We start from the raw sequence: 23,084 nt of genomic DNA on the forward strand, positions 1-23,084 counted from the left end.
TCCAAGGCACTGAGACAGCCGGCAGGGGTGGAGTGCGGCTCACACAGCCCTGGGCGCAAATGCGTCCGCGCCTCCCTCGCCACGTTACTACGGCTGTGCGAGTGGGGGGCCTCGGAGGCAGGGCGCCCTCTGCGGTCCCCGGATCAGAAGCTGCAGATGTCTGGGGCTTAGCTCGGAGCCCGGCCCCAGGTGGAGCTCCAGGAACAGGCTTCTTGCCCCTCAAGGGGTGTTTGAGGCTGCGCCGGGTTGGTTTAGGGTTGGGGGAACCATGGAACCGGCTTAGCTTCCCGGCCTCGGCCCCGCCCCAGCAGGGTCCCCAGGCTTGCCCAGCTGCCACAGGTCACCGCGTCTTGCTTCTGGCCGGGCGGGAAAGCACTTGTTTCTCACGGGTGTGGGCGGCGGCTCAGACCACCAGGCACCAAGACAGGGGCCCTCCGCGGCGGGAGGCTGGGCGTGGGGGGCACAGGAAGGCAGCACCCCTCTGGACGGGGTCTCCATCCCTAACCGTGGCCCTTGGGAGCCCCGCCTTTCACGGCTTCTGAAGGAGCCCCGTCAGGCCCCACCAAGGGGCACGGTGAGGGGAGGGCCCCTTACACTGTGTCATTCTGCTACAGTGGGGCAGATGGGGTGCCCAGGCCCCCAGGGAAGAGGGACCCTTTGAGGTGCCAGCGCTACCTGAAGCCTTGAATGCCGTCAGCTCCACGGCCTAGGGACAGAGAAGGACCATCAGGGGTGGGGGCGGGGAGGGGAAGGCCCACTCCTCCCCCTTCCCCAGGGCCCTCGGTGCCTCACCCCCCGGGGGGGTCCTTGGCTTTCAGGTGCGGCCGGCAACAATCCCGACATCGTCAGCCTGGGAACAGATCCCAGGGGATGCCCCACCCAAGCCCTACCAGAGCCCCTGCGGCTCCCCTGACCCCGCAGACCACCCCTGCCAGGCCCTTGGCCAAGCCCTGGGGCACACCCTGTCCGGCCTCACCGGTCTCTCAGGCTCTGCAATGGAGGAGAAGGCTGTGGGGATTCTGGGGCCACGGGTCCCTAGTGGGGGAGAAACCCCGGAGCTGGTGAACTGTGGGGAGACTAAGGCAAGAAGCTCTCTCTCCCACCCTGGCTACCACGCTATCAAGTACCATAAGAACCCACTGAAAGGTTTACCCAGAGAGGGAGGGCAGCTTGCCTGAGATCACACAGGAAGGAAGCTGGGAGCTCAGACTGGAACCCATTCCACCCGAGCCACCAGCCCACTCTTCGTGGAGACCCAGAGCAGGTCACCCCAGGCCAGCCCCACCTCTAGCCTGGGCGCCAGGGGCCCTGATCCCTGGTGGAGGCTGTGGGGGACACGGGCCATGGCTAAGTCACGGCCCAAGCCCGAGGCTGCCAAATGTCCTGGGCCTGGGTCTCCCTGTCTCTCAGATGGGCGGATAGGATCTGCCTGCGTGGTGGAGACGCAGAGGGGCAGAATGGAGGGAGGGAGGGAGGCCATACCTCTGAGAGCCACTTGTCTCCGGGGTGGAGCCCAGGCTAAGGGGCTGCCCGTCTGAGGGCTGGGCCCCTGGCCCGAGGGGCTGCAGCAAGGCTGAAAGGAGAGGGTGTGGGGCCTGGGGGGGCCTCTTGCCCCTTGGGCTTCGTCTGGCCGCTCTGTGAGTGCCTCCGTGGCTGCCTTCTTCCCCATCATCCTCTGCAGGGCGCTGCGCACCTGGGGACCATGTGCAGGTTGGTCTGGGACCCTCCCCACTCCCATGGGCCTCCTGCAGTGATGCTCCGGTATGGGGGAGCCCCACCCCCTCCCTGCAGCCCACCTCCCCACTCACCTCCCCGTTGTAGGCGGAGTAGATCAGGAAGATGTATGGCCCCTGGGGACAGACCCAGCAGATGGGCAAATGCCGCTTCTAGGAGTGCCACCCCCCAGACCCCTCCTTGTGGCTTAGCTTCCTGCCTTGCCTGGAGCCACAGCGCCCCCCAAGAGGTCCGCAGGCCATGGGCACCCACAGAGATACCCAGAGATGTGCAGACTGAAGGCAAACCCTGCCAGTGGGAGGGACCCCGAGGCCCGGCAGCCTCTCTGCACCTGCCCCAGCCTCACAGCCTCACAGCCTCAGCAGGCTTCCTGAAGCCCCAAGGCCAAGTCCACGTGCAGGTGCAGGCCTGGGAGCGCCTTCCGACCACGCCTCCGCTGAGCAGCCTTCACCTCTCCGACTCTTCATCTGCACAGTGGGGCCGAGGCCGGCGTGTGCAGGCCCAGGGTGGGAGCTGCGGCGGCGCTGGCTCTCTCCTGCCCACGCACCCGGTGACCACGGGGGCCTCGCCACTCACAGAGCGCCATCGCATGCAGGGTCTCCCTCTGCCCTCACAGCAGCCCCACGCTGGGTGTGTGCACGTGTGGGTGTGTGCACGTGTGGGTGTGCACGCATGTGTGGGCTCTTGTCCCTGGGTGCTCACGCGGCTCGTGGCTGTGACCGTGCACGTGTGTTGGGGTGTGTGTGCCCCTATGTGTGCATGCCCACGTGTGCCCGTGTCTGTGCGTGGAGCCCAGGACGTCTCTGGCTCTGCCTGGGTAACGGAAGAGGCAGCATCTCCTGCCTCGAGGCTCAGACCGCAGGACCCAGGTTGGGGGCGAGGATTTCTCCAGGGCTGATAGCTGGAGCCCATGAGCCCTACTGCTGCCCCAGTGCTTTGGCACCCACAGAGATGAAACCACTTCTCCCAGCCCCAAGACAGACCCAGGCACCTTCAGCCCCAACCCCACCTGTCCTGTTTTTCTGCCTCTGCCCTGCCTCCCCATCACCTAAACAAAGGCATCTTTCCAAACTCACACCCAACCGTACCAGCACCTGCCTAACACCCTCTATAGCTCCTGGGTACCTCTGGGACAAAGTCTGAACTCCTTGCAACAGCTCTGGGGCGCCCGCACACTCTGGCTCCACACCTGCTTCTGCCCCATTTCTCACAGGCCTTCCCTCTCCACATCTCCCCTCCATTTGATCCCATCACACTCCCCTGGCTTAAAACATTCTCCTCCCTCTCCCATTGCAGCCGTCAGCTCTTAGCACTTGGAAGTGCCCGTTCTGCCTCCCATGAGTGAATCCCCTGCCCCCATGCCACCCTGCCCCTGCCCTGGTGGGTAAGCCTTGACGGCACCACCTGTGCTTGTGTGGTTTCGGGGTCTGTCCCCTGCGCAGCCGAGCTCTCCAAAGGTGGCCACACTTTGGTTATGGCTCGTCCCAGCCCTCAGACTCATGCAGGAGTTGAATCCCCAGCACCCGGAAGTTCATGGTTGGAAGAAGGCGTGAACTCCATGTGACTCTGGAGTTGAGAGGCGGGGCCTTTGCAAAATGATTGGGGTTCGATAAGGTCATGAGAGAGCTCCCCGGGACCCAATCCTGGTGGCTGAGAAAGCGGCGAGAGACCAGATGGATGCCGGCGCTGCCTGTCTCCCACAACGTGCAGCCTGCATGGCCTCCGACAGAAGCCAGCATCCACAGGGACCCCATGAGCTTGCACCCGCAGAACCTGCAGTCTTTCTACACCAGCCTGCCTCGGCCGCTTCAGTAGGAGGATGGCCGCATCTGTGGCTCCTCTGACCCTGCGCACGCAGGGCAGCCCCCAGCGGGCAGAGGAGGGGCTGGCCAGAGTGTGCTGAGCCACTGACGGCTCCTTGTGTTCCGGGGACTGAGCCCCCACACGTGTTACCCCAGTTGAATGCCACGTGATCCCACGAGGTGGGTGGGAATCTGATCCACTATATTTAGACCTGAAGCTGAGGCTTGGCCCGGCGTGTCCTGGTCTCAGAAGGGCAAGGGGGAGGCATAGCTGGTTATGGAAATGAGGCTTTGCTCTCCCTCTGCAAAACCCAGTGCAGGCTTTGGGAGGCAAGAAGTCAGTGGGGCCACTCCCAGCCCCTGTAGCCCCGGGCCTGCTGCTCCCTGCCCAGCTGACAGCCAAGACAGAGAGTGGGGATTGACAGTGGAGGGCGGGGAGAGGGGACCCAGGGCGATAGTGGCGTGGTGGGTTGGCATGTGGGAGAGAGAATGGAAGACAACCTGAGCCTGAGCCCAGGATGGGCAGAGGGGGCCACGCCACACAGAGAGGCAGAGATGGAGAGCGAGATGGGGGTGACAGAGACAGAAGGCGAGGAGAGAACGCGAGATGTGGAGAGAGGCCCAGGAGAGCAGGGGCTGGGGCAGGGGGGCGGTGTCAGTACTATTTGGGAGAAGGGGGCAGGGAGAGGGAGATGGTGACAGAGACAGCCTGTGAGCCAAGGAGGATCTCCAGGGGAATAAAGACACGAGACCCTGCGAGGGGAAGGGAGGGCGGCATTGTCCCCGGGGCTGGGTCCCTGCCCACCAGGGAGGTATGGAAAGGTGGAGAGCATTAGGGAGCCACCCCTTACCATGGGAGGGTGGCACCAGGCAAGGAGCTGTGGTGGTCACCATGGCAACAAGATGCTGCTGCCACCCACCCCACGCTGTGATGACAGGAAAACCCAGCCAGGGTCACCGGGTGGCTTTGAGGGCAGGGCTGGAATGGGGCCCCCACCCCATCCCCTATGTCTCAGTGCCATGCAGGTGTCAGGGAGCTGGACTCCTTAGAACCCCGGCATCCTCCAGCAGGGGCCCCCCCACTGCTACCCCGCCCCCCACAGCTCCTCTTTCTTTCCTTTCTCATTCCAACCTGCCTGGCAGAAGGTGGCTGAGTCCCCCAGGCCCAGGGGAAGAAGGACCCTGGTGACCAATGCCCAACGCCCCTGCCCTCCTGGGTGCATCGCCTCCCCCCCCCCCCAGTGTGAGCAGCTGGCACAGGGGGCGATCGGCAGAAGACATTGCCCAGCGCTCCAAGTGGCCAAGAGCTCGCCGCCTCCCCAGGCCCCAGGCAAGGCAGGTGTTGCCACTCCCTGCAGAGTCCCCCTGCACGTCAGAGCCCTGGGACCTGGCGGTACCTGGATGGAATTGAGGCCCACGGCAGCACAGGCCCAGGCCGGGCTGAGGTGCACCAAGATGCCGACCACCCAGGTCAGGCCCAGGATGGGCAGCAGCACCAGCACTGGCTTCACGGTGGCCCTGGGGGAGGGGAGGGCGGTGCTCAGGGTCCCCCTGGGTGGGGGCAGCAGTGCAGGCAGGACCCAGGCTCCGCTGCCCCTCTCAAGAGCTGTGCCTGGGGGATGGGGGCAGAGGCACTGGGACATGGGACCCCCAGCCACCAACCCCTGCTTAAAGCAGCAACCCAGAGTGAGGGCTGAGGCCAGTGCCGGGGGACCAGGGGCTTGGAATCAAAGGGTCCTCTCTCTCCCCCTCCCCAAGGAGCCCTGGGGGTCCCTGGACTCTTAGGGACTCCCTGGCTTGGGCTGCCCTGCCCCTAGCCTAGGAAGAAAGCCACGGCCCCTTCTCAAGCCAGACATGGCCCTGCAGAGGCCGGAGGGTCTGCTGGCAGGGGTGGAGACCTGGATCTGCACCCCAAACTTGAACTTCGGGAGACTCCCTGGTTTCGGGGTCTCCCCTCCCTTGTCCCTTGGAGGCAGTCAGACGGTGAGACCCAGGACAGGGGCAGTGAGCACACCTGCCTTGCACAGCCTCAGTGGTCATTTCTATACATGGACACGCGGGGGCATGTGTGACACAGAGGTGGGGACGTGTGCACAGTGCATGCTCAGTGCAGCCTCCCACCTCTCAACACGGGCTCACACGTGCTCACACGCAACGAGCCTCCGCGGGCACCAGCGCACCCCCGCTCCGCCAGCCTGGGCCTCACCGTATCTGGATCCAGAGCTGCTGCTGCAGGCACGGCTGTGGGCTCAGCATGCGGGCACGGCGGCGGGCGCTGGACACGGTGACCAGCACCACACGGACCAAGATGCAGGTATTGGCCTGGAGACCTGGAGTCAGTGGGTGGAAGGGGGCCCTGTCCCCGGCATGCCCCTCCCCTCTGGGTCCCCGGGCCACCCCGCTCACAGCCAGCACGAACAGCACAGGCCCCACGAAGGCCCAGATGGCATCCGTGTGCACACTGAGCCAGCAGTGGCCGGCGGCCACGTAGTCACGGCGGGACACAGCCAGGGTCACGGCCACGATGAGCACAGGCACACCTAGGGAAAGAAGTGGCCTCAGGCCATGCCCCCAGTCCATTCTCTCCAGGACTCAGCCCCCGGGCCCAGGACAGCCATACGGGGGAGCGCTGTGACCATTCGAGAACAGGGCTGGGGGCCTGACGCTGGCAGGCATTAGTGGAGCCTCGAGTAGTCTGGGAGTGGGGACAGCTGGGACCGGAAGCAGGTGCAGGGCTGGGAGGGTGGGCCAAGGCAAGGGGTCGGCAGCAGCACTGGACCTGGGGCGCTGAGGTGGCTGGGGGGGGAGGAGGATTAGGAGGAACTGGAGTTGGGGGGCCAGTGTTTGGTGCGGTCGTTAACATGTCCCAGTTCAGCGGGGTGCCTGGGTCTGAGTCCTGGTTCTGCTCCGATTCCAGCCTCCAGCTAATGCAGGCCCTGGGAGGCAGCAGGTGACGGCGCCGACACCTGGGTCCCTGCCACGCACGTGGGACACCTGGATCGAGCTCCTGGCTCCTGACTTGGGCCCCAGCCCTGGCCTGGCCTTTATGGGCATTTGAGGAATAAACCAGTGACTGGGCGCATGAATTAGAGGTGAATTAGGTGGTCTGGCTTATTTGCTGTCCTCAGTGTTTTAATGACCTTTGCGACTCCGTGGGGTGGGCATTTGGCCTAGCGGTTAAGTTGCCCACATCCCAACGGCGGGCTCTGCTCCTGACTCCAGCCCCCTGCTAATGCACACCCCGAGAGGCAGCAGGCAATGGTGCACAGGGAGACCTGAGTGGTGTCCCCAGCTCCTAGTTTTGTTCCTTTGCCTGGCCTGGAGCTGTTGGGGACATTTGGGGTGCAAGCTCTCTCCCTCCCTTGAATGAGTGGGTGAGAACAGGGCTGGGTCAAGTTGGAGGCTGACCAATCGGAGAAAACGGAGCTTGTGCCACCTCGTGGCAGAGGTGGGTGGTGCTGGGTGCTGGGTGGCAGCGGGCGCCGGATGGAGACTGGTGGGTGCCAGGTGGAAATGAGCCAGCACTGGAGGCCGTGGTGGCTCGGCTGAGAACAGCATGGGGGCGGGGAGCAGGGCCTCACCCCAGCCCATGGCGTAGTAGAACCTCATCCTGGAGCCAGGGCGCATGCTCACAGCTACCACCTTGCTCCACAGCAACAGTCCCTCCACCAGCATCCAGGAGAAAGCCACCAAGAAGAGGAAGTGCATGGCGGCTGTGACAGCCACACACGCCACCTGTGGGAGGGGGGGGAGCCCCTGATCAGCTGGGCACAGCCCCCCCTGGGGTCCCACCCCCGGACCTGGCAATCACAACCCAAAGAGGTGTCTGCGAGTGAGCTCTCTGCACTGCCCCGAGCATACGCACCCCCCGCCGGCTGCCCACCTGGCTGGCCTGTGCCCACTCGCTGGCCATGAGGAAGCCCTCGGCTGAGGCCAGGGAGAAGGTCAGGTTCTTGTGGACCGTGGTCCGCTCCGACGTGGGAACCCTGGCACGCAGAGCAGCTGGTTGGCCAGAAGTCCACCCGGGCTCCGCCCCGCTTGGGTCCACAATGGCTGAGCCAAGGGAGGCAGGTGGGCGGCTCCATCAGGGGCCTCGACCAGGGAGGCGGGATGGGCGCTCCTCACCCTGCCGCCAGGAAGAGCAGGAAGCTGGTGGTGAGGGCGCAGAAGGACACGCCGCAGCCCACAAACGACAGCGTCCGCAGCAGCGAATCCTCCTCCGGGCCTCTCTGCGGGGCGGACCGGAAGCAGTGGGCGCCCTGCCCCGGCCCAGCACAGCTCCCCCTGCCCGCCCCACTCCCCCAGACCTGACTGCTCAGCCCCCTGGTCTCCTCCAGGCTTCCCTTCCCCTCGGGGGCTCTCCTGGCCAGGTCCCCTGACCTGGTACCTACCTGCTCCTTACTCGGTCTCCAGCTGGGACCGACCCCTCATCCCCACATCCCACCTGACCCCACTCCCTGTGCCCTCTCGGCGCCCAGTGCCTCCGCTCCGTTTGGCACTCTTGAGCTGCAGTTCGGGGCCCTGTGACAAGCTGGCTGCCCACGCCTCCCGCCCTTGCTTCCTGGCTGGTGGCCGTCGCCCCTCCCCCACCGCCCTCGCCGGCTCACCTGCACGTCCCACACCTGCAGCAGGACGGCGAAGCTGGTGCTGTGGTTGCAGAAGCAGGCGGTGGAGTCGGGGTACAGGGCAGTCACGGAGCAGCCCCGGCTGGCCCAGGAGCCCCCTGCGTCTCGGCTGGAGGGGGTGGGGAGGGAAAGGGCCTTCATGGGGGGTGGGGGGCGAGGAACCTCGTCCCTCGAGCCTGGGCCATCACTGGCTTGCCTCTAGCCAGCTACGTGACCTCGGCCTCAGTTTCCCGTCTTGTCAGCTGTGCTCAGCCTTCTCGGGACGGCAGGAGGCCAGGGCAGACAGCAGGGCCGCCTCTTAAGGACTGAACACTGTGACTGATGTCACCAGGCGGGGGACAGGGCCAATCCCGGGCCTCCTCTGCCCTTCGAAGTTCCCAGCGGCCTGCCAGGGTCACACAGAACTCGCAGTCGGCACCTGTCTCTTCCCAGGCACCTCACAGTGAGTGCCGCCTCCCTCACACACCTCCATCGACAGGGAGCTAGCTCACTACCTTCCGAGTAACGCGCTCTCCTGCTGCGGCCTGTCCCGGGGGTGGGACGCAGTGAACGGGGGCGCACGGCACACTGAGTGCTGCCCCGCCCCCCCCCCCCCCCCCCCCGAAGCAGGGCCCACATCCCCACAGCGGAGACTCACCCGGGGCTGAAGTTCCAGAAAGCACAGACCGGCTCCACCAGCCTCTGCGGGGAGGCCTAGGGCGGGAGACAGGACAGGCAAACGATGCCAACAATATAGATTTCACACAACGTCATTAAGGCTGGAGACAGAACAGGGGAGGCGGCCTGAGCCTGGCATTTGGTCCCAACCAGGGAGGTCGACAGCAGGCACTTCCACGCCCTTCACAGTGGCGGATCTTCTTAGCCACCGAGGAGACAGGTACGAAGTCGCATGATTTCAGATGAGGAAGGTAGGCTCAGAGAGGGGAGGTCACCTGCTCTACATCACACAGCATGGCACTGAGACCAGGTCCTGGCTGAGCCAGCTGCCTGGCCCTTCCGCAGGTGTGGGCTTGGGTGGAGTGAAGTGTATTCACTCATTCATTCATATTTTTCCTGGGCCTCAAGTGCATACTGCATGGGGTGCTGGGAACACAAAACCAGCCCTACAGATGCCCAAGCAAGGAGCTGGGAACTCCATCCATGCCTCCTACGTGGGTGGAAGGAACCCAACTCCTTGAATCATCCCTGCTGTCTCCTAAGGTGCGCGTGAGCAGGAGGCTGGAATCAGGAGCTGGCGCTGGGGACTGAACCCAGGTGCCCTGGCGTCTCAACCACTCGGCCAGACACCCGCTTCGGCTCTATACTTTACACATGAGTGACGATGACACCATTGGTGACATTTACTGTTGGTACAGACTAAAACACAAATGTAGCCGGACACCCAAAGGTCACAAAGCTGTCTCTGCCTGGAGCCCCAACAAGGGACCAGTCACCAAGGGGAGGGAGGAGGGGCTGGGCACGGTTGGGGTGAATGGAGGCGCCCTGAGCCTCTGGCTGAGTGGCTGGGAGAGGGCCCTGCAGCAGCTGGACCACACCCTGGAGTGTGGCGGCTCAGGCCTGGGCCCCAGCAGCTAGGCTGGGGTGGTAGCAAGGGGACAGCGGTGACCCCACATGCAGACCCCCGCAGGGGCACGGAGAGCACTGGGCTTGCACGGCTCAGCCCGCGGAGCAAGGCCTGGGGGTTGCTGAAGGAAAGACGTTCGCAGGCATCAGATGGCCAAGAACAGGCCAGGAGGGCGTGGCCAGGCCTTCGAAGAGGCTTTCTCCGGGGGCGGGGCTTTCTGTCTGCTTTATCCTCTCTGTATGTTCCAAATGTGCCGCATGCAATGAGCAGTGCATTCCTTTCGTTTCTTTTTATATTAATGTATTTTAAACCATAGTATATAAATGCAGCATCAATAGTTCTTTAAAAAATAGAAACAAAATTGGTAAACTTCCGGCAAGACTTGTCAAGAGTGAAAAAGAAATCACTATAAATCTTACAAATCTTAGGAGGAGAATGATGGAATAGAATAAACAGCTTTGGGGCCGGCACTGTGGCACAGTGTGTTAAGCTGCTGCCTGCAGTGCTGGCATCCATATGGGCGCTGGTTCAAGTCCCAGCTGCTCCACTTCTGATCCAATTCTCTGCTAATGCACCTGGGAAAGCAGCGGAAGATGGCCCAAGTGCTTGGCCCCTGCACCCATGTGGGAGACCCAGAGGAAGCTCTTGGCTTTGGCCTGGCCCAGCGCTGGTCATTGCAGCCTTTGGGGGAGTGAACCAGCAGATGGAAGATCTCTCTCTCTCTCTATGTCGTTCAAATAAATAAATATTTTTAAAAAGTCAATAAACAGCTTTAAGCCAGGAATTTGATAAACTACATGAAATGGACAAGTTCTTTCTTTCTTTCTTTTTTTTTTTTTTTTTTTTTTTTTTTGACAGGCAGAGTGGATAGTGAGAGAGAGACAGAGAGAAAGGTCTTCCTTTTTGCCGTTGGTTCACCCTCCAATGGCCTCTGCGGCCAGCTCATCTCGCTGATCCGAAGCCAGGAGCCAGGTGCTTCTCCTGGTCTCCCATGCGGGTGCAGGGCCCAAGGACTTGGGCCATCCTACACTGCCTTCCCGGGCCATAGCAGAGAGCTGGCCTGGAAGAGGGGCAACCGGGATAGAATCCGGCGCCCCGACCGGGACTAGAACCTGGTGGGCCAGTGCCGCAAGGCGGAGGATTAGCCTGTTAAGCCACGGCGCTGGCCGGGCAAGTTCTTTCAAAGGCATAAGTTATTAAAACGTGTCAAGAAGAAAAACAAACACACCCAAATCACTGATATGAACTGAAGAAACAGAACTCAGAATTTAAAATCTTTCCACAAAGGAAGCGCAGGCCCAGATGACCACTGGCAAAGGCTCGCAAAGGCTCACGGGGACGAGGGAGCACTTCCCAGCTCATGTCGTGGGGCCGCATTAACCTAATGCCCAAAGCAGAGGACGACATTCGGAGACTTCACGTTATTCAGGGACACAAACACAAAAGTTATTCACAAAATATCTGACACCGAATCCCACAATGCATAGAAAATGCAATACACCAAACGCAAGCCGGGCTGACACCAGGAATCCAAAGCAGGTTTAATGTTTGAAATCAACCGGCGGAATTCACCTATCTTCACAGATTAACAGATTGTGCCACTGTGGAAGAAACGTTTGGCAAGACTTAACAACCGTTCATGACAAACTAGGAAGAGAAGGGAACTTAATGGGAGAAAGGGCTCCTACAAAGATCCACAGCCAACACCAGCGCCGAACCAGAGACCCCAGCCAACGCGACAATGCCAGAGAGGGCACACGACACGGGTGGGAGAGGAGAAAGTGCCACAGCCTCCAGGTGCAGACAAGCGGATCGTGTGTGTGGGAGACCCCAGGATGTTAGGGGGGCTGCTGGGAGTGCCGGGCTGGGAGTGGAACAGGACACGGCATCAATGCTCGGACGTCAGCTGCGTTATGTAAGTTGGAAATGAGCAAGTTAACACTGAACCGGGAAAATACGAGCATTTACAACAACATCCAAAACTACGGGATCCTTAGGGATGGTACTTAACAAACATCCTCAGGATCTATGCCACGATCACCAAGAGAAATTCTAGGGAACCTAGGACAGAGGGACAAGGTGTGTCCTCTCTCTCTGCCTCTCCTCCCTCTGTGTAACTCCAACTTTCAAATTAATAAATAAATCTTTTTTTTTTTTTAAAAAAGGTCTTCCATCTGCTGGTTCACTCCCCAAATAGCCGCAACAGCTGGAGCTGGGCTGATCTGAAGCCAGGAGCCAGGAGCTTCTTCTGGGTCTCCCATGTGGGTGCAGGGGCCCAATGCTTGGGCCATCCTGTACTGCTATCCCAGGCCACAGCAGAGAGCTGGATTGGAGGGCCAGCACTGTGGCTCAGCAGGTTAACACCCTGGCCTGAAGCACCAGCATCCCCTATGGGCGTAGGTTCTAGTCCTGGCTGTTCCTCTTCTGATCCAGCTCTCTGCTACGGCCTTGGAAAGTAGAAGATGGCCCAAGTCCTTGGGCCCCTGCCCCTGCATAGGAAGAAGCTCCTGGCTCCTGGCTTTAGTTTGGCTCAGCTCCAGCCATTGTGGCCATCTGGGGAGTGAGCCAGCAATTGGAAGACCTCTCTCTCTCTCTCTCCCTCTCTCTCTCTCTCTCTCTCTGCCTTTGCCTCTCTGTAACTCTGCCTTTTGAACAAATAAATAAATCTTAAAAAGAAAGAAAGAAAGAAATCCTATGTCCTCAAGAAGAGCTGTGCACACGTGTTCCCAGCAGACGTATTCATAACTGCTGGAACTGAAAACGTGGGGTCTCTGTCAACAGGTCCCTGCTATACAACCGATGGTGGCACCGTGGACTGGAACGCGCCGGGCAGTGCAGAGGAATCCCCTAGTGGGTAAGGCTCCCAAACACCACCAGAGGGCCAGCAGCAGATCTCAACACATCCGTGTGGTTCCGCTTCTGTGAGACTCCAGAAAAGACAGACATTCGTAGCCACGGAGAGCAGAGCGGTGACTTCCTGGAAGACAGCCCTGGGAGAGGCACCAAGAAGCCTCTGGAGTGCGCGGAAATGTTTACACCTTGCCCAGGGCTACGCACAGGTCAAGCCGCACCGGGGCAGGCACCGAGAAGGGAAGTAACTGAGGATGCTGATGTACACAGTCGGCCCTCCGTACCTGCAGGTGCCCCATCTGTGGCGTCAACCGACCACAGATGGAAAACATTCCGGGAATACAAGATGCATGTATATTGAAATGTGTAGACTTTGTTGTTGTCACGACTCCTTCTAAACAATGCAGTCTGGACAAGTAGTCACACAGCACTAACACTGCATTAGGTGGCATTACTAGGAACCTGGAAATGGTTGCAGGGGGGTGTAACCATGGGCAAGTCCGCACCATCCGAGGGAAAAGACTTGGGCGGCTGCAGATTGTGGCTATCTGTGATGGGGTCCTGGGGCCTCTCCCCCTCGGACGCCCATGGTTGGCTGCATACTTTGCTGAAGTTTCTGGAAAGTCTTGGGGACAGACAAGCGAGTGCAGCCGTGTGTGTGCTCAGAATTACTGGTTATGAGCAAAGGAGACTTTCGCTTCCTCTGAAATGTTCCAGTGTGCAAAGGCGGAAGGGGTTTGTGTATCCCGTGGAATGAAATCAAACCACACGACTTGAGGATTTTCCATGTCAGCTGATAGAAAGGAAACACTATCCCACTCTGAACTTCCGCCCACTCTTCCACATACAGCTCTCAGGGGGTTTTGGGACAGTCCCCGCCTGATGGGCACGAGGCTATCTTTATCCCTCTGAAGTGCGTGGTGAGTGTGAGCGCTCCCCGTGCACACCCTTCCCAGTCTGCCCAGTGGGCTCTCGTGCGTAGAGTCACAGAGACCCAGAAAGAAACCCCGGCTCCTGCCACCTCCCTCAAGCTCGAGACGCTGCTTGCGTGGTGCCCCGGGCGTGGGTAAGCGTGCACAAACCCACTTCCCTCCCATCCCCTGGGGACGATGGGGACCATTTCTGAATATTTTTCTCCAACATTTTTTTAGAACTTGGTTGTCCAACAAGAAAACACTGGTGGTGAGGTTGCGGGGGGGGGGGGGTGTTAGGGAGCAAACCAAACCAGGATAAGTGTACCAGGGTGGCTTTTCCCAAACGGGGACCCCGTACCTGGGCCTGGTGCTGCAGGTGAAAGGTCACAGCCGTGCTGACCTCCCCGGCAGCGTCCCGCACCTCAGAGGAGATGACCGCTGAGCCGACCTGGGTGCTCTGGGACCTGTGGGGAGAAGGGGAGCCAACGGGGCGAGGTCATCCATGGCTGGCTCATCTCATCCAGACCCCCGGGAGACTCCAGCGACAGCCCCGTCTGGGATCAGGGCGCCTAGGTGCCAGTCTTGCCTCGAGACTTGCTGATAGCTTGGGTAAGCCCTGCTCCTTGCCTGAGTCTCAACACGGGAGCCAGGGCCCCAGGCAAGGGTGCGCCACGTTCTGCCAGCCATATAAGAGCCTTTGGCAGTTCCAGAAGGTGGTGGTGGGGTGCCAAGAGGGGGTGAGAGCCGGACTGTGACGGACAGATTGGTCACCAGCACGGGGACCCTGGGAAAGGGTGGAGGCCCAGCCTTTCCCTGGGAAGGGTGCAGGCCGTCAGCAACCTGCGGGGCACCCACTTACCTCTGTACCGTGCTTGCCTGGTCCGTGCTGGTGGGGGCCTGGCGTTCGAGGCCAGGCTCCCCAAGGGTGTACTGCAAGATGCTCGAGGTGAACCAGCTGTGGATCATGGTGACCCCAGAGAGGCCTGGATGAAAGGAGGGGGACCCCAGACCCGTCTGATGACGAGCTGGCTCTGTGGTAAGGCTCTCCCCATGTTACAGATAGGGAAACTGAGGCTTGGAGAGGTCTAGCGACTCTCCTAGGATGGCGCAGCCAGTAAGCCGCACCGCCGTCATCCCATGCGCTTAAACTCACGGCTCCAAACCCCCTTGGCAAATCCAGCCACCCTTGCGCACATTCAAGGGTGGGGCCTGCTTCTTCCCGCCCCTGACTTCTGTTTGGACACCAGGAGGTGTCAGGGCTGAGGTGTGACCTGGATCCCGATAGGCCCCAGCCATGCCCTCGCCCTCACCCACCTTTCCCAAGGAGCCGCCTCACTTCGCCCGCTGGGATGACAATGTGTCCGGGCCCCTCTGGATGGCCACCGGGCATGGTGAACACATAGTCCCTAGGGCCAGCCTCCTCCAAGCGCAGGCTCCGCACCTCCAGGCCTGGGATGAAATGGGGCTGGGGGCTGCACCTCCAGAGGGAGGCCTTGGAGCTGAGCAGCCCGGGTGGCAGGATCTGGGCCCTGACCCACCCCATCACAGGTCCAGCCACCTGCCCAGGGCCAGGGGTGAGGGCATCACCAAGAAGGGGCATGGCCACCAGGCCTTGGACACCTATGTGTCACCAGAAGCCAGGTGGCACCTGGAGGACACAAGCGTGGGCCTGAATTCCCACCAGAGCCGCTCCTTGCTCCGTCTACACTTGCTGAGTCTGACCTTGGGCCTGGCCTGAGAGGCAGAGATGAATGGAGCAGCCCCGAGGAGGCGACGCTCAAGTAGGGTTCTGCAGGACCTACGGGAGTTTGCTAGGAGATGGTGGGAGGAAGAGCACTTTTTTTTTTTTTTTTTGACAGGCAGAGTGGACAGTGAGAGAGAGAGAGACAGAGAGAAAGGTCTTCCTTTTCCATTGGTTCCCCCTCCACCCATGGCTGCTACAGCCGGCATGCTGCGGCCGGCGCACCACGCTGGTCTGAAGCCAGGAGCCAGGTGCTTCTCCTGGTCTCCCATGCGGGTGCAGGGCCCAAGCACTTGGGCCATCCTCCACTGCACTCCCGGGCCACAGCAGAGAGCTGGCCTGGAAGAGGGGCAACTGGGACAGAACCCAGCGCCCCGACCGGGACTAGAACCCAGGGTGCCGGTGTCGCAGGCGGAGGAGTAGCCTAGTGAGCCGCGGCGCCAGCTGGAAGAGCATTCTTGATGGAAGGCACAGCATGGCAAAGGCAGAAACGGGACAGAGCGTCTGCAGAAGTGCAGAGCTGTCTGGGGCCTACTGGGTGGGCGGGCCAGGGCAGGCTCACCGGCATGGCAGTGCTGGATGTGCACCCTGGGCTGCTCGGGGGACAGCACAGTGCTCAGCAGTGGTGCCAGGTGCTGTACACTCGCCACCAGGACCATAGGACCGCCGACCACCTGGGAGGAAGCCACGTCTCAGCTCTCTCCCCTCCCACATGCCGCTGCCCTGACCAGGGCTAACAGACTCTCCCTGCTGCAGATCCCGGGTCTCCAAGCTGGCAGGGGCAGCCCTGCCCGCTGCAGCCTCCTGTGCCTTTGTCACCCCAGGAAGCCACAGGCCTCTGGCGCTCTGTGCCGGCCGGCTCCTTGGCCAGCTGGAGCCGCCGCAGTGGGCTGGCCCGGGTCACCCCACTTCCTCACTCTGGCTCAGGGCTGGACCTGTAACAGGTGCTCAGATTTTTAGATACCAGAAGGAAAGCTATATGGGGGATGACAGTGGGGGAGGGGGGAGAACATGCACTAATAGGACACCATCTGTATGCCGTGCAAGCCACCCAATTCACTCATCAGCTCCGTGCTATTGCCGTAGCAAGACAGGTGTGATAATTTCCCACTCTCCTGGGGAGAAATCTGAGGGTTCAGAGTCCGGTGTGAAACAGGTTACTACGGCGCCTCTGGTCCCTAATCAAATGCGGGCTTGCACACGTCTCAGGGTGTGGAGCTCATCACCTGTCCAGATGAAGCAGCGTCCCGGGTGGTGGCAGCCCACCTCTACGCCTTGGTCTCCGTTCTGACCCTGAGGCCACAGGGGGCCTCTGCCTGCTCCTTCACCCAAGAGGCAATGTCCGTGGCCTCTGGTTCCCTCCCTGCTCTGGACTGACCTTCCCAGGCCTGCTGGCACCTCCCCCAGGACGAGGCCCCTACGAACGGTGCCTTTCCTGCTCTCTGGAGCGCCTGGGCCGCATGCTGGGCCTGAGCAGATTCTGAGACACACAGAGGCCCTTACGGGTTAGTGGCTCTTAACCATTGTTAGCTGCGGCAGCGGTGGTTCAAGTGCAGTTCTGAGTGGAAGTTCCACGCGTAAAGCAGACAAAGAGGAGCTTCCCTGGATGGCTGGAGAGCCGGGCCCCGAGACGCACACCCACTTGCCCACAGCTCCACAAGCCGGAACCCCGGGCCCCTGCCCAGCCAGCCCTGCGGGCCTCACCTTGCGGACGGCCAGCCAGGCACCAGCCGAGCGCTCCTCCAGGATCAGGCTGGCCACAGACACGACGCCCCGGCCCAGCCGCTCCCAGGGCTCCAGCAAGGGCTCTGGCTCGCCAGCTCCCAGGGCCACCGCCCTCCTCAGGAAGCGCAAGACCGCCAGCAGCGCAGCTGGCCCCAGCGGAGCTGCCTCCTCTGCCAGGACTCTCTCCAGGATGCCCAGGAAGCTGGAGGCCTCGGCCAGGGACAGGGCCCCGTGGGCTCCGGAGAGGGGGTCCGGCAGGAGCTGTGGGCAGAGGAGCCGCTGACTGCTGGTCTGCCCGCCAGGAGGCGATTCCCCCAGGATCTCCTTGGGGACAGCAGGCAAACTAGCCACAAGCCCCCAGCTCTCCAAGGAGGAGGCAGGACCAACCCTCATCGCTGCAGACACAGCAGGTGAGTGGCCCCCTTACAGGGGCAGAAACTGGGGAGAGGGCTCACCACAGTGGCATTGGCCAAGGCATTGACTCGGCGGATAAAGTCCTGGCCAGGCCACGACCGGGCGGCCTGCAGCTGCCGGTAGGTCTCTGCAAAGGACAGCACAGCGGGCTGGCCCCGGGCATGCCCTTGCACAGCTGGCCCAGCCGGCCAGCGACCCCCCTCCACCACGGGCACCTGAGAGCGCCTGTCGCCTCCCGTCTGTGTTCTAGATGGGGTAACTGAGGCACAAAACAGCAAGATCGTTTGCCCCAGGGCCCACAGCTGGGATTCCCCCCTCCACCGAGGGGGGGGGGGGGCTGTGTTCTCACTGCCCTATGACCCAGACTCCGTGGAGACGCCGAAGCTTCCAGAAGATTCTGAATGCCCAGATCTGCCGACCACTCACTGCCCGCTCGGTGTGCGTGGCTTGCAGGGGCCGCCCCTCCAGCAGAGCCAGGGGCACATCCAGGGCGCACCTGTCCCATGGCAGCAGAGGAAGGGCCGCGGCTGCAGGCAGGACTCGGAGCCCTCTGCGCGCGTTCCTGGGTTCCACGTGGGGCACTCCTCTGAGGGCACTGGTGGGGTAGGGGAGCTGTCAGGGTCACACCCTGGCTTCCTCATGGTCCCATGAATCAGCCACACTCGATGGGGAACCAGGACGCAGGCCCTGGCTCTAGGGCGCGAGGTGAGGACTAGGTGAGCAGCCCCACGGCCAATACTTTGGGGCAAGACTGGACAACGGACCCGCCCAGCACACAGGCTGCAGGGGCCAGAGACGGTGTTAGGGAACCATGGGTGGGCTCTGGTGGGCCGTACCGGGACAGAGCAGGCGCAGCCGCACGGCAGGCAGCAGAGCCGGCGTGACGTCCAGGGCAGCCGGGTCCCAGCGGAAAAGCAGGCCACCTGGAGGCGGCGCACAGGCCTGTGCCCTGCGCAGCTGCGAGGGGCTCAGCGCCCGGGCCCACAGGTGGAAGTCGGTGAGGTTGCCGCTGAAGGCGTCCCGTGCCGAGAAGCCGCCGCCCAGGGAGTCCTGATCCTGGCCCAGCACCAGGACGCCGCCGGGTGGCACCGGGCGGCCCGCGGCCAGCCCCCGCGCCCCAGCGCGCAGCCGCCCGTCGGCGAACAGCGCCCAGCTCCCGCCGCGCTGCTCCCACGTGGCACACACGTGGTGCCAGCGGCCGTCGGCGCGGAAGGCGGCGCGGAAGGGCGCGTGGTGGCCGCGCACGACGAGCGCCGCGCGCACGGCCCCTCTGGGCTCGGCGAAGGCGCGCAGCTGCAGCGCATTGGGCAGCGCGGGCGCGGCGAGCGAGAAAAGCGCGGCGGCGGCGGACGAGGTCGCGTCCCACTGCACGTGCGCGCACGCCGTCAGCGCCGCCAGCGCCGGCAGCGCCGTCCGCAGCCGCGCCGCACGCTCCGCCGAGCGCTCGCCGAACACCAGCGCCGCCGCGCTGCGCACGCCTGCGGGGACAAGCGGGCCTGCCTCAGCTCCTCAGCCGTGCGCCCCGTCCTCTCTCCGTTTGGGCGCAGCGGCGGGGCCCCCCCTCTCGAGGAGGAAGAAATGGGAGTTCTGTTTCCCCTCCCCAGGGGTCCACCCCTGCTTTCCGTCCACGTCCACGGCAGGAGAACTCAGCTGGAGATGTGATAGGGTGCGACTCTGGGCTCCCACCTGGGACGGCCGCAGCACCCCCGCGCCCACACTCACGCCTCTGCGGGGGCCTCCGGCGATTGGCCTCTCTTTGCGCCGCCCAGACCGTGTCGCGCAGCCGTGCAGCAAGAATCCCCTCTGGGGGCACCAGTGGCAGGTGGCCAAACCGCTGCTCACAGGACTCCTGGGCCTGCCACCAGCTCAGCCGCTGCCCTGGGAATCTGCACACCCCCTCTGCGGTCTCCACCACCTCTCCGGGGGCCACGGGGGCTGGAGAGTGATAGGAGAGGGGCTGTGACACAGCGTGTGTGGCATGTGTCCCCCCGGAAGTGGTCAGGGCCGAGGTCTTTGGGGGTGGGCTCCCTGCCACGCTCCATGGCTTGGTGAATCCTTTCCCTAGCAGAGCGTGTTCACCGTCTAAACAGCAGGCACGCCCCGGACAGAATGAAACTTTTGGCCCAGAGCCTGGTATATAGGGAGAGGGGCTTGAACAGAGTGTCACTTCCTCCTGTCCTGTGCCACCTGGGCCACAGGCTGGCTAAGCTGGGGAAGAGGGCAGCCTCCTGGGTGGTCCCTTATACCAACCTGCGGCCCGAGGGTTCCTTGATCCAGCCGGGGAGCTGGAGGGGTTCCCAGAGAGACTCCCGATCTGAGAGAAGACAGTGGGGGCTGGTTTAGGTGCCCCGGCCACCGTGTGTGCAGTCAGTGCAGCCTACTGTGTGCAGCAGGGGGCGTGCAGGCTCTGCAGTCAGTGTGATCTTGGGGAGGCCCCTTCACGGGTCTGAGCCGGAGCAAGAAGCAAACTGGAGAGCGAAGGTAACAGGTGCGGCACCCAGAAGAGGCGTGTGTTCTTTGGCTACGCCAGGGTTATCTCGTGTAAGCTTTGCACTGACCTCACAATGTGGTGTGGCCACTTGGAACCCTAGCAATTTGAGCTCTCCCAGCAGCCCCCCTCCCAAAGGCTCCGGTACCAGGAAGAAGAGCAGGCAGCAGCAGCAGGGGGCCATCTGGACGCGGCAGGGGCAGGAGAGGGACGGCAGGCCTGGCCACTGTGCGCTGAGGAAGGAGGGGAGAACATGACAGCAGCTTAGTGTTCTGCCTTGCTGCCGGCATGGACGCCTGCAGGGTCACTGTGCCCTCTGCTTGGTTCCCCACCTCCCTGGGCTGGGAGCCGACCAGCGGGCTGGGAGCCCAGGGTGCGGTGGGCCACCCACCAAGGATGACCTTTACTGGCACAAAGGGATGGTCTCCAGGAGCCCCTTGAGGACTGTGGCTGAAAACCACCGTTGCCCTGGTTCGTGCGGGAGGAAGGTAGGGCAGCAACTGGCTCCTGGCCAGAGAGGGCCGGAGCAGAGCTCGGTGGGGAGGCACAGCTCAGGGCTGGAGGGGCTTCCCTGTGTTCTTTTGGGGTTCCCAGCTGGACACTCAAGGCACTGGGTCATCTGTCCCACCTACCCCCCATTCCCCAAGCTGTGTCCCTTGCCAGGCATCCCAGAGCTGTGCCCACGCTCTCCCTCCCGCCCTCTCCGGCCCCTCCTCTAAGATCATCACTTCATCCACCTGACCCTGACGGTGGGTCCGCCACAGCCGGGTGCTGTCCTAAGCTGTGGACACTCTCAGCGAGTTGATTTAGGGGTCACTCCTGCAGTGATTCCTGGGGGCGTCTCTGGCCCTGGCTGGCCACTAGAGGGTCTCAGAAAACCCCGACTCCAGCCAGCCAGTCTCTTGCCAGCTGGGAGTCCGGAGCCATCACATGGATCATTTGCATCTTTCCCTCTTCCAGATAAAGCAGGACAAACTCACAACACCGAGCATGATCGCAGGAGCACACGTTTTGGGCTCTGAGAAGCACCTTTTGATTGTCAGCTCCCCCCCGCCCCCTGGCAGCACCCAACCTTCAGCCTCACAGGGGTGGGGAATCTTAGGGGTCTGGTCCAGGGATGAAGGGTGCCCCACATGTGCGCAGATGGTATGGGCTCAATAAAGGCTCACTTCCTCACCCCTTGTTCACGCCTGTCTCCATTTGCGTCCTCGGATCCCTGGCACCTGCCTTCCTGGCTCCCCAGACACACATGGATACCCCCCTAGAAAGATGCTAGGTTTGGCCACCACTGTGGGTCCCCCCTGCTCCTAGGCCAACAGGGCCAGTTCAGAAACGGTCCCCTTCTCACTCTCGTTCCTCCCCTCTTCCCAGCCCCCGTGCTCACCCGCTTTGCCTGGTGCCTGGAGCCGGTTCTGGGTCTGTGAGCCGTCTGCAGGCTCCCAAGTAGCCAAGACCCTACCGGACCCGGGCAGGCGGGGCTGGAGGCGGTGCTTGGAGACCCCGCCCCCAACCCCTCGCCTGCTAGGCTCAGAGCTCCAGGCTCCTGGCTTGGCTGGGAGGGGCCCGTGGTCGCGGCCTCCCCCATCTACGACGCGGGTACAGGGGGCTACGTTGCAAGACTTGGATACCAAGTAAACTTGGGGAGACTGAAGCAGCCTTGGGCGTGGCAGTCCCACACAGGCCAGGGCATGCTCTGCATGGGCTCCTCACGGGTCTTCTCCTCTTTACCTTCGCCCCACCACGGGGTCTGGGGAGCTTTTTGGGATGGCTTCCAGGTGAGGACCGACGCCCAGGGAGACAACTGGCCAGCGGTGGGGTCTGACCTTGAACCCTAGTCTCTGGGTCTTCATCCACGCCTCCAAACCATAAGGGAGTGGGGGCTTGCTGAGGGTGGGGGGAGTTGAGTGAGGCGAGGCCAGCAAGGGGGTGGCGCCCAGGGACGGGGGTATGCCTTGCTAGCCTAGCCACACGGATTCCTGCTTGGGAGGGGACTCAGCTGAATGCCAGGGCAAAGCTTTGGGGTTGGCTAGGTCACATCGATGCTGACTCTGACCCGAGGCCCCATACTCGATTTCTCTGAACCTCAGTTTCCCCATTTGTAGCATGCGGGTGATAAATACATGACTCGGGGTTGCTGTGAGAGCTAAATGCCTTTGACTTTAATGGGTACAAAGCATGGCTGTGGTGCTTGGCACACGGTCCGTGTAGCGTTCTTGCCAAACTTGATGGACACGTTAACAATAACCTTCTGGCCATCACACTTGCCCCTGGAAGAGGAAAAGCAGGAGGAGAGAGGTGAGGGTCCCAGAATGCCACCCCTGCAGCGCCGCTCTGGGCTTGGGCGTTTTCAGGAGAGGAATTAGGGGCTAAGAGATCCTCACCTGGAGCAGAGCACGGGGCATTGCTCTGCCTCCTGGGCAGATGGGAAGTGTGCGCCTGCCCATCTCTGCGCAGTGCCAGGTGCCAGAGCCAGCGGGAAGGGCAGGGAGAAGCCCGAGGGCAGGTGGGCCCCATCCACGCTTAAACGAATGATTTGCTTACTGAGAGACAGATACACAGGTAGACAAAGTGCTCCCATTCACTCTGCACTCTCCAAAAGTTCACAACAGCTGGGGCTGCACCAGGGCTGAGGCCATAGCTGGGAACCCAATCCAGGTCTCGCACATGGGTGACAGGGACCCAGTCATGCGAGTCATCACCTGCCACCTCCCAGGCTCTGTGTTAGCTAGAAGCTGGAGTCAGGAGCTCGAGCTGGGAACCGAGTGCAGGCAGGTGGATTTGGGCTGCAGGCGTCTTAACCTGCGGCTTACCTGCGGGGCTGCATACCTGCCCCGGCCTTTCCAGACAGAGGGCAGCACTCACCACGGTGACACGGCTAGGAAGGGGTGCCTCGGTCCCTGTCCCCTCTGTCACCTCCTGGCCCTCCTTGCCCTGCCCTTCCCATCCCTCCCTGTAGCCTGAGTGATGACCTTCCTGCAATGCCCCCTCCCGGGCTCCTAGCCCACCCTCTTTCCCCAACACAGGATCCCATTGTCCAGGAGTCGCTCAAGAGGATGGCCAAGTACCTTGGGGGTGGGGGTGGGGGTGGGTGTCCCTGGGCTTTGGCCCCTGGCCTGGCCTAATCTCTCGGCTGCAGGGCGGAGCCATTCATCACGGCAGCACTGACAGTCCCCTTGTCTTGGTGGACAGGACCAGAGGCTGCAGGGCAGCGATAGCCATTGTGCTCC

At 62.2% G+C, this 23,084-nt stretch overlaps 1 protein-coding gene across 1 annotated transcript; it reads right to left on the reverse strand.

The window, feature by feature from the left end:
- Nucleotides 1-693: 693 nt before the first annotated feature.
- ADGRD2 (adhesion G protein-coupled receptor D2) lies at nt 694-22,681 on the reverse strand. The gene is made up of 24 exons (XM_062208575.1): nt 22,668-22,681; nt 22,055-22,124; nt 19,620-19,683; nt 19,092-19,304; nt 18,206-18,847; nt 17,866-17,964; nt 17,411-17,496; nt 16,935-17,216; nt 15,793-15,904; nt 14,804-14,938; nt 14,349-14,472; nt 13,848-13,953; nt 8,799-8,854; nt 8,144-8,270; nt 7,662-7,765; nt 7,420-7,522; nt 7,118-7,271; nt 5,943-6,076; nt 5,743-5,858; nt 4,934-5,054; nt 1,809-1,850; nt 1,646-1,693; nt 977-1,035; nt 694-706 (listed from the first exon to the last, which is right to left on the reverse strand). Exons 1-24 carry the CDS (start codon nt 22,679-22,681, stop codon nt 694-696), a joined length of 3,024 nt encoding a protein of 1,007 aa, XP_062064559.1.
- Nucleotides 22,682-23,084: the final 403 nt, after the last annotated feature.

The sequence above is a fragment of the Lepus europaeus genome, chromosome 12 (genome assembly GCF_033115175.1).
Source record: "Lepus europaeus isolate LE1 chromosome 12, mLepTim1.pri, whole genome shotgun sequence".
Taxonomy (NCBI): domain Eukaryota; kingdom Metazoa; phylum Chordata; class Mammalia; order Lagomorpha; family Leporidae; genus Lepus; species Lepus europaeus.